This window comes from Aethalodelphis obliquidens, unplaced genomic scaffold (assembly GCF_003676395.1).
Source record: "Aethalodelphis obliquidens isolate GAN/ISIS:26980383/991018 unplaced genomic scaffold, ASM367639v1 scaffold55, whole genome shotgun sequence".
Classification (NCBI taxonomy): domain Eukaryota; kingdom Metazoa; phylum Chordata; class Mammalia; order Artiodactyla; family Delphinidae; genus Aethalodelphis; species Aethalodelphis obliquidens.
In genome coordinates, this window is record NW_020837999.1 from 10,646,707 (window position 1) to 10,663,623 (window position 16,917).

Below are 16,917 nucleotides of genomic sequence, written 5' to 3' on the forward strand. Positions count from 1 at the left end.
TTCAAAGTATTAAATACACGTGAAAAAGGGTACAGGTCAAGAATGTACAGCTTGATGAATTTTCACCAGCTGAACACATCTGCGTAATCAGCACCCAGATCAAGAAACAGATCGTTACCACACCCGAGCAGCTTCCTTCACTACTTTTTTCAGTCAAGGGTAACCGCCTTCCTGATTTCCAACAGCACAGGTTGGTCCAACCTGTTTTTGAACTTTATCTATAGAATCTTTCAACGTGTTCTCTTTTTTTATGTTTTCTTTTTTCACTCAGCATTTCATCTATGAGACTCAACCATATTGTTGTGTAGAGACTGTTCATCGTCATTGCTTTAGAGCAACCTGTTGCATGTGTCACATTTTTTGATCAGATATTTATTTTCAACACATAGAGTTAAAAAATAATTATGCACTGGTGTTAAGGCTTTCTTTCTCCAATTTCCTAACCCCCCCAACATGTAGTTTCCTAATGGAGTTAGTCAAGGAAACTTTTCACTATAGAAAGGAAAATGTTGGATTCCCGTTAATTCTGCCTTGTTTAGACTTTTCCACAATGGGAAGTGTTCACAGGGGAAGTGTAATGATGCCTGGGAAAGACATCCACTGTTTGTCTCCAAATTTGCCAGGCCGGTGTAACTGACTTCCCGTGTAATTCCCGAGGCACTTGAAGACAGGAAAAGATGCTGCCGTCTCGCTGCTCCCGTAGGAGCGCCCAAACCAAAGCTGGAGCCAGGCCCAGGTGTGACGTGGTTTAAATTGGTCTCTGGTGCTGCCCCATTCTCCTTATCACCATCTGCAATCTCCTATTGCTCACTAACAAGTCTGTGATTATGGTCTTCTTCATCAGTAGATATACACCACCTAGAAATGACTTAACCCAGTAGTTTTCCATTATTTCACCACCTCCTATCAACCCAGTTGGGATTTTAGAGATAGTTTGAATAAGGCAATATCCCTAGACCATGCTACGATCTTTTGTATGTAATTGTGTCTTTACGTCAGAGATACTTGGAGATCAAGTGTCTCCTAAGGAGAGGAATATGAGTTGACAAACCTAGTAAGATATAGGAGACCCTAGTGAGAATATGAATCTTTTACAGGCAATGGAAAACAATTTGTCATTCCACATTAAAGAATGGGGTCTGCTAATACCATTCAGCATTCTTCTAGAACGGTGAGGTCAGTCATGTGCATGGAAATGGGAAAAGCCAGAAATCTCGTGCTCCCCTCTGTGTCTCCCTTGATCTGGTGTTATCATGGTCACAATGGGGAAACACACGTTACCTCACTCTTCAAAATACTGGTCGTCTCTTCTCCCTTTTTAGTTAGGTAGTTGTTTAATAAACTTGCCTTGTACAAAGCAGATGCTCAACAACAATAATAAGGTCTACCTTTCCCAGGGATGTTGGCACTTTAGCAGAGGATCCTGAATGCCTAAATCTAAATCCAAAGGATAAATGTCAAGTTTATAGGTTAGAATAAAAATAATAACAGGAGGCTTCCCTGGTGGCGCAGTGGTTGAGAGTCCGCCTGCCGATGCGGGGGACGCGGGTTCGTGCCCCGGTCCGGGAGGATCCCGCATGCCGCGGAGCGGCTGGGCCCGTGAGCCATGGCCGCTGAGCCTGCGCGTCCGGAGCCTGTGCTCCGCAACGGGAGAGGCCACAGCAGTGAGAGGCCCTCGTGCCGCGAAAAAAAATAAAAAATAATAATAATAACAGGTATTAGTTTTTAGAGCATTTGCTAGGTGCTGGGTACTATGTGAAGCACTGTAAATGCATTATCTTGTTTAATCCTCTTATTATCCTCATTTTATGACTGAAGCATTGAGCTCTAGTAAATTTCTGAAGGTCAAGACAGCTGATAAGTGGCAGAATTGTAATTCAATTACAGCCAAATCTGTCTGATCGAAGAGCCAAGTTCTCAATCATTACAACATAGACACTTTCTTGTGGATTGTGCATTTACTTCTCCGCTGTAACAATTCTGCTTTTTACTGCTTACTGCCATTATTTTCTTTGCTCTGTCGCATATTGCATCGAACTTGTTTTTTCTCCCACCTGTCCCTGATGCCATATTCTCTTTTGTCTCATTGCACATAGCAAATAGCCAGTTGTATAAAATAGTCTCCTGATTTTTCAGGTTCATAAAGTAAAATACTTTCTAGAGAAAGGCTTTTCTCAGCTCCTGGCTTGGTTCCTGTTTATTATGAAGCATTTCTTCTCCTTCTTATTTAGTCTCCAAGATTTTTTTAAATCTTTTTTTTTTTTTTTGGCTGTACCATGCAGCATGTGGGATCTTAGTTCCCCGACCAGGGATTGAACTCACACCCCCTACACTGGAAGTGCAGAGTCTTAACCACTGGACTGCCAAGGAAGTCCCTAGTCTCCATGATTTTGATTTATTGATGTTCATTGTCATTCACAAACCTGAAAAGATAGTTTCAAGCATTTGTCTTAAATTACTTACTGAAGCTTCCTAGGGCAAGGACAAGGTAGCAGGCTAGATGGAGTGGAAGCCCAGAACTCCTGCCAGATGAGCTGCAGGGTTTCATTAGCTAGGACTAGGGGTACAGATCTCAGATCCCATTTCTGAGGCATGGCTGTACATAAATGTTCTCTCCACGATGCATCTGGGTACTGAGGTTAGGCAATTTAGAGGAGAATGCCAGACTGTGGCAAAATCTTACTCACTTGTGATATAGGGTCGAGCCTTTTTGTCATTATTACTATAGTTACTGAAAAAGAAACCCCACTGAAGTAATGGCATTGGAGACAAGGAGATTGCTGACATTTTCTTTTATTGCACAATCTTCCTAGGAATCCTGCAACCTGACTGTCCAATCATGGAATTTTTTAGAAACTGAGCTGGCCCAGGAAGGAGAGCTTTTTAGAGAAGCATCCCTGAAATCACATCACAGCAACTGCCAACTTTGCCTAAACACAGAGCCCGGTGGTGCTGGCGTAAGTGAACACTCTACATGCACTTTGTTGCTGCTGCAGCTCTTCATTTGTGCAGCTTTGTGTCCAGGTCATATATACTTTGTGGATATTTCAGAAGCATTTGTGGCTCCATACAGGTACACAGAGGAATGTGCAGTGGCTGAACTTTTGGCCAAATGGGGTCTTGGAAACCTGCATGGTGACATGGGAAGAACAGGGGCTTTGAAGTCAGACTTCACGACCTTGGATTTAAGAAGTGGTTCTAGTATTAGCTCTGCAGTCCTGGACAAGGCAACTAACTTGCTTAAGTTTTAATTTTATCATCAGCACAATGTCACTCACACAGCCTATAATCAACATCGCATACTAGTATTGCTGATTTTAAGTCAGTTTCTCCCTCTAGACTACAGTCCATAAGGAGAAGGATATGTCTTGCTCATTGCTACATTTTACCATGCCTAGTACACCGTCTGGCAAGAACTAGGTGATCAATAAACAGTTATTAAGTTAATAAGAAGCTCTATAACAAAAAAAATATCTACTGGGATTTTTATTATAATTGGGATTATATAGAATTAGATTAATTTTAGGAGTATCTATATTTTTATGACTCATAAACATAATATATCTTTTTGTTTCTGTAATGTTTTCACTAAGGTTTTATAATTTTTGCTACAAAGGGTCACACATGTTTTGTTAGGTTTATCCCCAGGTATGTGAAGTTTTTATAACACTGTAAAAGTCTTCTTATAAAAACATCAGATTTTCTAATTCTTGGGGTTGATGCTTAGAATTGAAACTTAACTTTGTATATTATTTCTTTATTAAGTCACATTTTAAAGTTTTGTTACTAGTTCTAATAATTTATCTGTAGATTCACTGAGGTTTTCTACCAGACAATTACATCATTTGCAAATAAAGATGATTTTATTTCTTATTCTCAAGTCCTTACATCTTTTTTCCTTTTATTCCTCGTCTTTTGTTTAATTGAAGTATAGTTAATGTACAATATTATATGTTTCAGGTGTACAATATAGTAATTCACAATTTTTAAAGATTATACTCCATTTATAGTTGTTATAAAATATTGCCTATATTCCCTGTGTTGTACAATATATCCTTGTAGCTTATTTGATACATAATAGTTTGTGCTTCTTAATCCCCTACCCTTATATTGCCCCTCCCCTCTTCCCTCTCCCTACTGGTAAGCACTAGACTGTTCTCTATATCTGTGAGTCTGTTTCTTTTTTGTTATATTCACTAGTTCTTGTACTTTTTAGATTCCACACATAAGTGATATCATACAGTATTTGTCTTTCTCTGTCTGACTTATTTCACTTAGCATAATACCCTCCAAGTCCATCCATGTTGTTGCAAATGGCAGAACGCATTAACAAATTGAAGAACAAAAACCATATAATCACCTCAATAGATGCAGAAAAAGCTTTTGATAAAATCAAACATCCATTTCTGATAAAAACTCTCCAGAAAGTGGACATAGAGGGAACATACCTCAACATAAGAAAGGCCATATATGACAAACCCACAGCTAATATCATACTCAATGGTGAAAAGCTGAAAGCATTTCCTCTAAGATCAGGAACAAGTCAAGGATATCCACTCTCACAACTTTTATTCAACATAGTTTTGGAAGTCCTAGCCATGGCAATCAGAGAAGGAAAAGAAATAAAAAGGAATCCAAATTGGAAAAGAAGTAAAACTGTCACTGTTTGCAGATGGCATCATACTATACATAGAAAATCCTAAAGATGCCACCAGAAGACTACTAGAACTCGTCAATGAATTCAGTAAAGTTGAGGATACAAAATTAATATACATAAATCTGTTGCATTTCTATACACTAACAACAATATCAGAAAGAGAAATTTAAAAAATACTATTTACCATCTCATCAAAAAGAATAAACTATCTAGGAATAAACCTACCCAAGGAGGTAAAAGACCTATACTAGGAAAACTATAAGACACTGTTGAAAGAAACTGAAGACAACACAGATGGAAAGATACCATGTTCTTGGATTGGAAGAATTAATATCATTAAAATGACCATTCTACCCAAGGCAATCTACAGATTCAATGCAATCCCTATCAAAAGACCAATGGCATTTTTCACAAAACTAGAACAAATAATTTCAAAATTTGTGTAGAAACACAATAGACCCTGAATAGCCAAAACAACCTTGAGAAAGCAGGACAGAGCTGGAGGAATCACGCTTCCTGACTTCAGACTATACTATAGAACTATAGTGACCAAAGCAGTATCGTACTGACACAAAAACAGACACATAAATCAATGGAACAGAATAGAGAGCCAGAAATAAACCCATGTACTTACGGTCAATTAATCTGCAACAAAGAAGGCAAGAATATACAATGGAGAAAAGACGGTCTCTTCAATAAGTGGTGCTGGGAAAACTGGACGGCTACATGTAAAAGAATGAAATTAGAACATTCTCTATTCTTTGTTTTTTATTTCTTGTCTAAGACATCTAGAACAATATTGAATAGAAGTGGAAATAATGGGATCCTGTCTTGTTACTGATCTTAAAGGGAATGTTTACAGTGTTTCACCGTTCACTATAATGCTTACTATAGATTTTCTTTGTAGATAACATTTATCACATTACAGAAGTTTCCTAACATTCTAATTTTTTTAAATAAATGGATGTTGAATTTCATTGAACATTTTTTTGTGTATTGAGAAGGTTACATTTTTTTCTTCTTTAATCTGTTAATACGAAGAATTACATAACTGATTTTCTAATGTTAAAACAGTTCTGTCTTCCTGGGGTAAATCTCAGTTGGTCATGGTGCATTATGCAACCTCTTCATTGTTGACAATAGGTCACAAAGGGAAAACTGAACTAAGGGAAGTCGAGTCACTTGTCCAAGGCCACACAGCCCAAGTGTTTATAAAAAGCAGACTACTGAAAGCTTGAAGTTCCGAGTAAAGTAGAATGGATAAAATGGTTTCAACCCAAAAGGTGTTTAGCGATTACCAGCAGACCACTCCGTTCAGAAAGAACCACTCTGCCCCTTGGATAATAACATCTAGAACTAAACTTGCCTTGCAGTGGTGGGACCCCAACATTTCATTTAGGGTCATTCACGGTCCCCATCATCTCATAAGTAAATCCTCAGGGAGGCTATTAAATCTCTGAGAAAAACAATTCCCTCTTATCAAGGGCCAGGATCATAGAATTACTTGAGGATCAATAACTCAGACTTGATTTGATTACTTCCAGCTAAATGACTCTATACAGTTGCTGATTTTCTACTTCTTTATTATATTATGATCTATTGTTTAATGTCACAGCTGGAGTTTATATGTATTTCATTCAATGACCCATTTTGATAACCAAGATATTTGGGTGCCAAGTGTTGTTCCAGAGTACATATGGAGTTTTTTATTATTCAGGTTCATGTTTACCAGAATTCTCCTCTTTGAGTTTAACCATTTTCCAGCAATGTAGTCCCCAGAACTCAGTAATAAAATAACCTAATTTTCTAAAAATGAGCCAACTCACCAATCCTGTAAAAGGCAGGCAAGCAGAAGCTGAACAACCACAAAAGCAGCAGCCACGAAACCCAGGGAGCAATCCATGTTTGTGTTTTGGACATCTATCTTTTCATTTTTCACCTCTGTTGAGCCTGCCACCATTCATGCTTCACTGTCAGTGACTGCATCAAAGTCCCCAAGCTTGCAAAGTGGCAGGAGGTGACATCCAAGGCATCTTTATGCAGTGTCCCAATGTTTTGTGTTACTTTCTCAAAACATTACAGATTGGGTAAGTGCCATAGTAATCTAAGTCCTAAAAAGTAGAAAACTGAGATTTTTGTTGTAGCTGTTTACCAGCTTGGCCAAGTGTTTTAAAACTGATGAGGTGAGTATTAGAGCAGAAGTGAGGAAATGGACGCTTTCATATACCACTGATGAGAGTTCAAATTTATACTTTTATCTGGAGGATAATGAAATAATATCTGTCATCATTTTAAGTGCAAAGATACTTTGGCCTAGTAAATCCACTTCTAGAAAATTTCCTAGAGAAGTTATAAGACAAATATAGGTAAAGATAAATATCCTAAGATGTTTTGCAGTGTTGTTTATAATAGTAAGATTTTCATCAATATGGGATATTTTAAATAAGTTATGGTGCATTATAAATGGAATATTATGCAGCCCTTATAAAGGCTGATGTACGTATATATTTATTAACATGAAAAGATGTCCTTAGTATATGGTTTACTTTTAAGAACCAAAATATAAAAAATAAAACTTAAATCTATTTTTGTTGAAAACCTTTTTGTGAATATATGAATTAAAAAATTCTGAAAGCCTACCAAGTTAACAGTGGTTATCTTTGGGTAGGGTGATATAATGGATGATTTTCACTTTTTTTTTTTTTTTGTCTTTCTGTATGTTATGGAGCTTTTATAAAAGAATACATTACTTTTATATTTTCATTTTAGCAAAAGACTATTTTCATTTTAGCAAAAGACTATTTTCATTTTAGCAAAAGACTATTTTTTGGGAATTGTTTTATTAATTACATTGACAGATGAGCTGAAAAAGTATAGTTTTATTGTAATAACAAAAGAGTAAAACAGCAAGCTCTAGCTATAGAAAGAGAAGAACACTTATTAAGCACAGTTTAAGTACAACCGAGTCACCCAAATTAAAATCTCAAATGACGCCATTTCCCATCTCTTCATTGTTAAAGGAGAGTAAATCCCTAGGAGGCTATCATACATCTTAGTAAGACAATTCCCTTTTATTAGCAGCCAGGAGCATAGAATTATTTGATGTGCTTTTAAAAGAGTTTAATGAAAAACTCACATTTTAGTGTAGTGTCATTTCAGCCGGACTTGAATTTGAATCCCATCTTTTTCATTTATTAGCTCTGGCATGTTGAGCAAGACATTTAACCCTCCAAGCTGTAATTTACTTTTTAATAAAATGTGTATCATAATAATCTCTGAGTAGATGAGCCAGCTGTGCAGACTGGAACTAACCCATAAGGCTGTTGTGAGGATTCAATGAGATACAACTTTTAAAATGCTTAACATAGGGTCTGGCCCAAGAACAGGAGCTCCAAAATAGTAGCTCAAAAATGTAACACTATCTCTGTTTCACTTCCTCAGCGGCTTTGAAAGCGTCTATGAATGTTGTTCATGTACAGACAGGTCACCAATTTAATTGTGTTTCTAGTGTTCAACTGTGGGTGATAACCCTTTTGTGGTTATCACAGCATTATGTTGATCAAAGGGCCCCAGACACAATATGCTCTTGGAAAGATAAAAATACTTCTAATACAAAAACCACTTCCTAATTCATCTGCTGAGTTTAGAGCATTTTCTGTATGTGCATGTCCAACCACTGAGCTTGCACAAAAGAATCTGACGTATTCTACTCAGCTCAGTGAGTAGATGCTCCTCTAAGCATCCTTTCCAACCACCTCTCCACTGCCGTCATCAGGCTGAGTCAGATATCTTTTCGTGGAGCTCGCACAAGAATGTGTGTGTATACACCGTGTCCTCCATATTGTTAATTATGTTTCTCTACCCATCTCTTCACTTGTCTTTGAGCTCCGTCAGGACCGGGACTGCGTCCTATTCATCTGTGTGTCTTCAGAGAGTAGCTTAGAAGATAGTGCAGAATGGGCCGTAACAAAAATGGGTAGGACAAATAAATGAAACTCTGGATGGGGCTAAGTGGGCATAAATGGGGTGATATGGAGTGTGTCCTGAGAATCTAATTTCTATTTAAGGTTATGTGTGTAGATAGTTTTTGTGAAGGTTCATGTTTACTGTTTGAGACCTTGCCCAGTGACTGATTCCCTTGCCTTTCCTTCCCTTTCAAAAACTGCAGAGCAAAGATAGAGAAACGAAATGCTTGAGCATAATACCACAGACCAATTTAAATAGAATTTCAGTGGGAAGAGTTAGCAGTTCATGAAATTTGTGTAAGGGTCAGCTTTGTCCATGACTATGTCAGCCATCAGGGGAGTGACAGACACTTAGGGTTTTTTTTTTTTTTAGTTGTAACTAGAGCAGAAATATTGTATCAGAAAAGTTTATGAAATATTATCAAATGACAAAAGCATTGTGCTGAATATACAAAGTGATTCCAATTCCATTGGTGACAGTACTTTGGATAATTTTTTCCCTACTTTATGTTTTTCTTTTCTTTACAACAAACATGTATTACATTAACAATGAGGGGGGAAAGCTATATGTTCTTCTTTTGAAGTTCTAACTTGTCATCCTACGGACTATTCTGTAGAAAGTTCCCTAGTCTTCTATGAGTAGAGGACCAGCTGTGCAGGTGGAACTTCCCTTAGAATTAACTGCCTTCTATTTGACTAGATGACAGATGCTACACATGAAGATACAACCTTAACATGGCCTGTGGGACCCGACATGGTCTGGGTGCTCCCTAACCCAGCTTCCTTCCCAAACCTCCAGCCACTGTGGCTATCTGGTAGCTCCTGGGCTACTCCAAGCCTCAAATGGCCTAGAAAGTTTCCCCACATCATTTTTTTTCTTCCTGCATTTAATTGTGTGATTTTAATCTAGTATCCAATGCCCCACCTCTAAATAAAACAATTCTGAGCTCCACGAAAGTGTTGCTCATTATTGAATCCCTAGTGTTAGCACAATGCCTGAAGCCTTGAAGGAGCTTAAATATTTCCTGTGTATACGAATGCACCACTGAAATAATATAAACAGAATTCACAGAGGAAGTTGGGAGGGGACACTTTTATTGTGTCTACCCAGAGCCATCCACCTAATAAATGAGTCAACAAGTATTTGTTGGGTGTCTGTTTGCCCTCTGCTAGATACTACAGGAAAAGCAAGACTAATATAAAAAGGGGCCCTGCCCTTTGGGAATTTCTAGTACAATATGAAGAGATGAGAAAACATGAAACAGAGAAGTAACACTACTAATTAAATTATATTAGAATCATCATGTTTTTAGTGGCCACATAATTAGAAACAATATAGATTTTCTACATAGACTAAATCCATTCAAGCAAATGGTATTCAGCCTGAATAGCTTTTAAACAAAGTCAATGGTATTTTCCTTCCATTCCTATTCCTTGGAATCCTTTTCTACTCCCCTCACACTCCCTAAACTTTAACATTATCCCACTTAAAACACATTGTTGGTAGAACCTAGAGTCTACGTAGCACCTTCCCTCATATCCATCTGAGAAATTTTCTTTTTTGAATAAGGCAACGTCAAGAAGAGGATCTGGAGAGTGAGAATAAGAACAGGAGGGAGTGGAGGCACGTCTTAGAAAAATAATAGCTAGCGCATCCACGGCACCTGCAGTGTGCCAGGGATTGTTCTGAGCACTTCACACGTATATCCATGTAACTGTCCAAGCATTTCCATGTGGCGGTAACTGATGACTATTATCCTTATTTGTTAGCATAGCTGAAGGAACTGAGTCACAGGAGGATAGTAACTTGCAAGGTCACACAGCTTGTAGGCGGTGGAGGCAGGCAGTCTGGCTCTAAACCTCTGCATCATGCTGCCCAAAGTCCCTCGTGCTTTCCTCTCTCTCAGCATCCCTTGTTCTCCTGCTACCATTCCTCTATCACCGCCTCCTTCACCAGGTTTTCTATTTCTACCACGTATTAATCCTTTCCTCTTTGTCCCAAATTCCCAAGTAAAAATGCAGGCCCAAGCTCTTTAAGTCATCTTTATCTTTGGACTTCCAGATTTTTCCATTTTATCCCAGTTTTAATCGATCCATTTACAAGCTATGATAATCATGGACTGAATGAAGAATAACACCCACTACTGCACAACTAGAATTCCAAGGGGATAAACTGGAGTTACGGTTTTCTGACTTGACACTAAATGCTTGATACTTGATGTTGCTGTCTGATGGCAAATCTGAAAAGTAATAATAATAGCCTACATTTGTTGAGTGCTAACTGTGGACCAGATATTGTTTCAAGCACTCTCCACATATCAATTCATTTAATCACATAACAGCCCTGTAAGAGAAGTTCTGCTATAATCATTCTATTTCACAGTTTAAAAAAAAAAAAAGGTATAGAGAGTTTAAGTAGTTTGGCTAAAGGAGAGCCACACATGGAACCAAGTGGGGTCTCTTAACCACTGTGCCACACAGCCTTTTACTTCCCCACACTAACCATTTTTACATCTTTTTTCTGATTTAAGAAGCAGGAGTCCCTTTCTGATAATGACCCATGTCTGTTTTATATTTTCACTCCCAAAGTCCTTCCAACAACCCCTCCAGTGGCTTTCCCTTTCCCACCTAATTATTTTTTGTTACTATATTTCTCCCTTATCCGTCAGAAGCCTGCTGGAATAGAAAACATTCACTGAGACTTCACAGTAACTGGAAAACTACACTAAGACATTATGATTAAGACAAAGTGAGTTTTCCAATATATGACCTTAAATTGGAGCTCATATCATCGTCAAAAGAAACCTGACCACTGCGGGCGTGGGTACGATTCCTATACTACTCAGCCTGGAATGTCCAGGAGTGATTCACACTCACCGCTGTCTGTGGACCACCTCCCAGGGAAGTCGGCAAAACCCCCCTGCCTGTCTCCTCAGTGACTGTTATTTCTAAGCTTCCAACACTGCTCCTGTATTATCTACATTCTAACTTCATGGGAAGGGCTGTGGTGACTTTCAGGAAAGTGAATAGGAAGTTGCTTTTCTAAACAGCCTGACAGCTGAGGGGAGGCAGCAAGACTATAAGAAGTCTGGGCTGCACAGACGGCAGTAAGCTGGCTGTGTCACAGAGGAGATGGTAAGTTCATTTCTCTTTACTATGGGAAGTGGTTGAGTTGAAGTGGTTCGGAGCTGAGTCAGGCAGGTAAAGCTTCCGAAAATGAGGAAGGGCAGTAATCATGGAGCTTTGTGTTGAGTAGCCTTCCAGAGTTTGTAAGCATTTCAAAACCTGCTGTCCACTCTGACCCTCCCCACATCTTTGTGAGTTGCTATGTCCATGTTACAAATGAAGCTGCTGTGTCTTACAGAGAGGCTAGGTGTTTTACCTAAGGTACACTGTTAGACTTGATGTTGTCTGGATCTGAACGTCCGTCCTCTGACTCTACAGCTGCTGTTTTTCCTAGCAGGGCTTACAGGGACTCTCTTGGAGCAAACCTCGGTTAACCCTCAACCCCCTTCTCTAGGATTGCTCTTCTGTCTGGGTTGAATGCAAGACAGAGCAAGTGTCCTGGGACAAGACTACAGTTACATGTTTTCTCATCCCCAGCTCGCCTATTTCTTTCTCTGAGCCCTAAGAGTCTGCTGGGACTAATGTGGAGTATTCACACAGTTCCCATTTCTGCCTCAGCTCTCAGTCCTGTTAGTGACTCAGTTTCCTCTTCTATAAAATGGACAGAATAATAGTACTCTACTTTGTAGCATCATTGTGAGGATTAAATAAGTTTACACTGAAAAGCATTTAGGTCTGAGCCTGGCACATGGTTGTGGATTAGTAAATGTTAGCTGATATTGTTACGAGAAAGAGAAAATTCTTGGGGTTCAGTGGGATTTGGGATCCAGGGAAGATCCAAGGAAAAAGGCTTTCTTGAACTCATTAACATTATCCTAGATAAGACACATAGAGTTTTACCCTCGACTTACAGGGCATATCTCATACAGTCCTAGGGTCTACAATCCTGCAGTCTGTGGCTAGAGAGGAGCCAGACTGCCCCTGTTTTTGAGCCCCTTTCTATGGGATACCAGAAGAAAGGAGCACTTATACTCAATTCACTCCCTCTCTTTGCTTTATTATAGTAACATTTTCAAATACTTGCAATGAGGATTTTCCAGGTTGGGGAGAATAGGGATAAAAGGATGATGAAAAGAAGAGGAAGGAGTTTGAGTCTGTCCTGAGTTTGAACTCCAGTGATGTAAGAAAGTGTTTTACTTTTGTCTTATCTCTTGCATAAATTTCCTGTATTGGTCAACTTAAATGAATGAACAGTTTTTTCTTTCTTCCGTCTATTCTCTTTGGGATCCTCCTCTATTTTAGAGGAATGTTAACAGATTGAATCATGGAGTTCTTTGAGATTCTGACAAAAGGTACAACTTTTCGCAGATGAAAATGCAGACATCCACATAAACACTGAGCTTTATGGAACCCCACCCTTTCGCCTCCTACGCTTTAAGCTCAGAACTGCCTCCACTGGCATCCTGAAACTAGGCTGGAACTCTGCGATGAAGTGCTAAGAACTCCAGCCCTGGAATTGTTTTGAATATTTCAATGACAAGACCTTTTCCTTTGCCCTTGAGTACATTTGTCTCTTGGGATTCCGGAACCTCGAACTCTGTGTGAAAATTCATCTTCAAGTTCAGAGTGGCTTCAATTAACCCTAGGACCTGAGGAAAGATGTTAAGGTTTCTCTGGTGGGGTGTTTTCAATCAGATGGATCTCAGAGTGGGGCAGCGCTAGACGGGGAACTTACAGTTAAATTATGCCAATGTTAGTCAGGGTGTGAGTGGACTAAGAAGCAGGTCTGGATTCATTTCCATTTATACCTTTTAACCATCTTAGGTCTGTTGATTCTAGTTCTTACTCTTCCTTCCATTACCTATTTTTCAAAATGTAGTTAAATTGTTCACGCTCTCCTGGGCTGGCTGCTAGCTCTTAGAAAGTGCAGTTTCAGAATTTTGTAAGTGGAAGCTTATTAATCAAACCCTCAAACATCACAGTGACTTACTACGTAACAGGCAGTACTGGGAAAAGACTCTGGACCTGACCTTAGAGGGTAGGCACATGATGTTTCATAAGTGGAATTTATTATTACATTGTCTTCTAAGTGACTCATTTCTCTGTTTGAAAAGCAAAACAGAAATTTTATAAAATCAAATACACAAAATGAATCCTTTATATTTGTAGAGATATAGGTCAGCCATGGTCCAAATGGCTTAAAAAATCTTTTAAGTATGCTACTTTATATTTCATGCTAATATTTCATCCTAAATAACAGTGATCAGGAATCTAAATACATATATATGCGTATATATATATATGTGTGTGTGTATATATATATATATATATATATATATATATACTTTGATTCTTAGTGTTCATGTTGTCCTGGGCTCCTCTTCCTGTCTTTATTTCTATTTGCTATTTGGCTTATAGACCTCTTTGTTTCACTGTTTCATTTTCTGCCTTTAGGCCGAGGCCACTAATATCTGTGCTATATTACCACCATCACCCATAAACTTAAGGGAAATAATATGATATCAGTTGTACTGCCTTGAAAATCGAGACTCTGCCACCGACAAGTTGTATAGTTCTGTCTCTTCAATGACTCTCATATCTGCCTTCCCCCTTTGTATTCTCACTGACCCTCTTTAATTTCCTTTCTTTCCCATAAGAAATTTCTAAGATGAAACAAACTGATTTTGTAGATATTATAATATCCAACATCTGCAAATATTTATTCGGTGCCCCACCATGCACCTAGCAGTGTGCTAGAAGTATATGTAAATAAATGTTGAAGAGAAATCATCTGTTTAAAACCACCTGTAGACTTGCTGCTTTTTAATTTGAAAGACTACAGATTATAATATTACCTCAACTTACAAAAAAGAAACACCATCATTAGATGCATCTATTCAGGACGCTTCTCTGTTCAAAACCCTGGCAATTGGATCCCTTCTGGAACTGTCATTTCCAACTCACAAGGTCTGACTCCAGAACAACTTCTTTTCAACTAACCTCTAGGACTTCCCAATTTTCAGCAGCAATCAGACCACATCACTACCTCTCCTGAAATCTACTTGCTGCCCCATTTGTCTTGCACTTAGAACAAAAACCTCACCCCCTTGTTTTAGTTCCTAAAGCCCAGAGTGATCTTTCCCCAGCTTCATCTCATACTCTTCTACCCTTGCTCACTCCATTCCAGCGACACTGATGTTTTCATGTTCTTTGAATACTCCACATTTTCCTTCCACGTTAAAGCCTTCACATTAGCATTTCCTTCTGTCTTTAATGCTTTTCCTCCTGCTTCTCACTGGTTTCTTCTGGTCATTCTGCTCTCAGCTTAAATGCCACCTTTGTAGAGAGGTCTTCCCTGACCTCCCTCCCTGTCTAATAATAAGCACCCCGTCCCTCTATCACATAACCTGGCTTTAATTCTCTACCTAGCACTTATCACTGTCTTCTATTTTTCATGTTTACTCGTTCAGCACTGTTGTGTATATATTGGTGTTTGTTTCATTGTCTGTCTTCCACAGAATGTACATTTCATGCGGAAAGGAATCGTGTCTTCTTTTATCATTTTAATTGCCAGTGCCTATAACAGTGCCTGACACATTGTAGGCACTTAATAAGTCGATAGTTATTGAAATAAATAATGGGAAAGAACACAGGCAATAACAAGGGCGTGCCTATCTTGGAGTGGGGAGGAAGGGATTGGTAATAGGGAAGGCTCCTTTGAGGAGGAGACTCTTGGACTTTTAGAGCTACGCATCCACAGAAGGAGAGGGTGCCCTGGGCGTAAAGAGAACATGGGGAACATACTGTGCATTCTGGAAAGTACAAGATGTCGTGTTATATAAATGCACCGTAGAATTGTGGTGGGGGCAGGTGTAATTAAGGAGTAATGGCAGGAGATGGGACTAGACAAGTAGGAAGAAGTCTCATCTTGAAGAGCCCCAAAGTGTCATCTTAAGGAGCTGGTATGTACAGCTCAGGGAGTAGGAACAGCTGATGGATTTTAAGTAGTGAAGCAATATGATCAGATTTTGTGTTAGGAATATCATTCAGACAGCATTAGAGATAAAGAACTGGGGATGGGTAATCTTGAGGAGAAGAGACCAGTGACAAGATGATTTCTCTGGTCCAGGAAGGAAATGATAATGTCTGAATTAGTGCTGCAGCAATAAAGTGGAAATCTGCAGAATGGCCAGGTATCTCATCAGAAGGTAAAGTCAATAGGATTTGATGGCAGACTGATGTGAAGGGATCCTTGGTCTTCCCTCCCTGGTCCCACCTGATGGAGGACTTCAGGGTCTCTGTGGGCAGGTAGCTTATGGGGCTCGGGTCAGTGATACTCTCTGTTCATAAGAACCTGCATCCCTTACATGAGCCTTCTTTGGTGCTGGAGCCTTTCAAAGGGACACACCCACTCCAGAGAGTTACATGGAATTTGCTTTCACCTCTCCCTCTTCTAAGAGCTGCCACTATTTGATGCTTCTCCAGGCTTTCCTGAGACACACCAGCTATGGTAGGTCCTGATTCCCCCACTTCTCCTCCACTTCTCCCCATCTGCCACCCGCATGGAGTTTAAGTGAGTGAGTCCTTCTCCTTTGTTCTCTCACATGGGATGCGAGCCATCATGCCCCTTGTTTCTCTCATACTCAAAGAGAATGAGACCAAGTGCCGAGAACATATTTTTTTTTGCACAGCCGTATTATACTCTTCTACCTAATCATAATACACTTTTACATTTGATACGATCACTGCTGTAACCATACTGTACTTAGTGCTAATTATCACATATGTCTCCAACATTTTCCCATTCAGCACGCCTCTATCTTACTTTCAGTCATTCCCTTGCCATTTTTCACTTATTCATTCATTCATCTATAACATATTTATTAAGGATTAAGCATCTGCTCTCTATTACGGCTGGGATTCAGACATGAGTAAGTCATATCCCTTGCCCCGAGAAGCCTCTGCCAGCAGCTGCCTCCAGCTGCATGTGCTCCTATGTTTGTTTTGCATTTGGATTGCAGACTTCATGCTCAGGAGGAAAGTCAGGGATGGAGATGCTGACGGAGAGCCACTGGCAAACAGACGGCCCTAAGGAGGCCCTAGGAAAGCAGAAGAGTGATAAGAGAATAGGGCCAGGGAGGTAGGAACCCAGGGGAATCTCTATCTCTACCTCTGCAAGACGGTTGGTGTGGATTAAGGAGAAGACTCGGAACAGTTGCTCAAGATGTC

The 16,917-nt window shown here is 39.3% G+C and overlaps 1 protein-coding gene across 2 annotated transcripts in view; it reads left to right on the forward strand.

Annotated features, from left to right (window-relative positions):
- The window catches only part of SELP (selectin P), a 56,427-nt gene that overhangs the window by 2,288 nt on the left and 37,222 nt on the right, over nt 1-16,917 (forward strand). Inside the window, exon 2 of one of the 2 annotated variants that reach the window (XM_027086375.1) lies at nt 2,814-2,957. In XM_027086375.1, the coding sequence (XP_026942176.1) occupies nt 2,814-2,957 (144 nt within the window). Of the gene's footprint in view, nt 1-2,813; nt 2,958-11,671; nt 11,758-16,917 lie in introns of those variants that run through there. The other variant, XM_027086376.1, reaches the window with a different exon arrangement.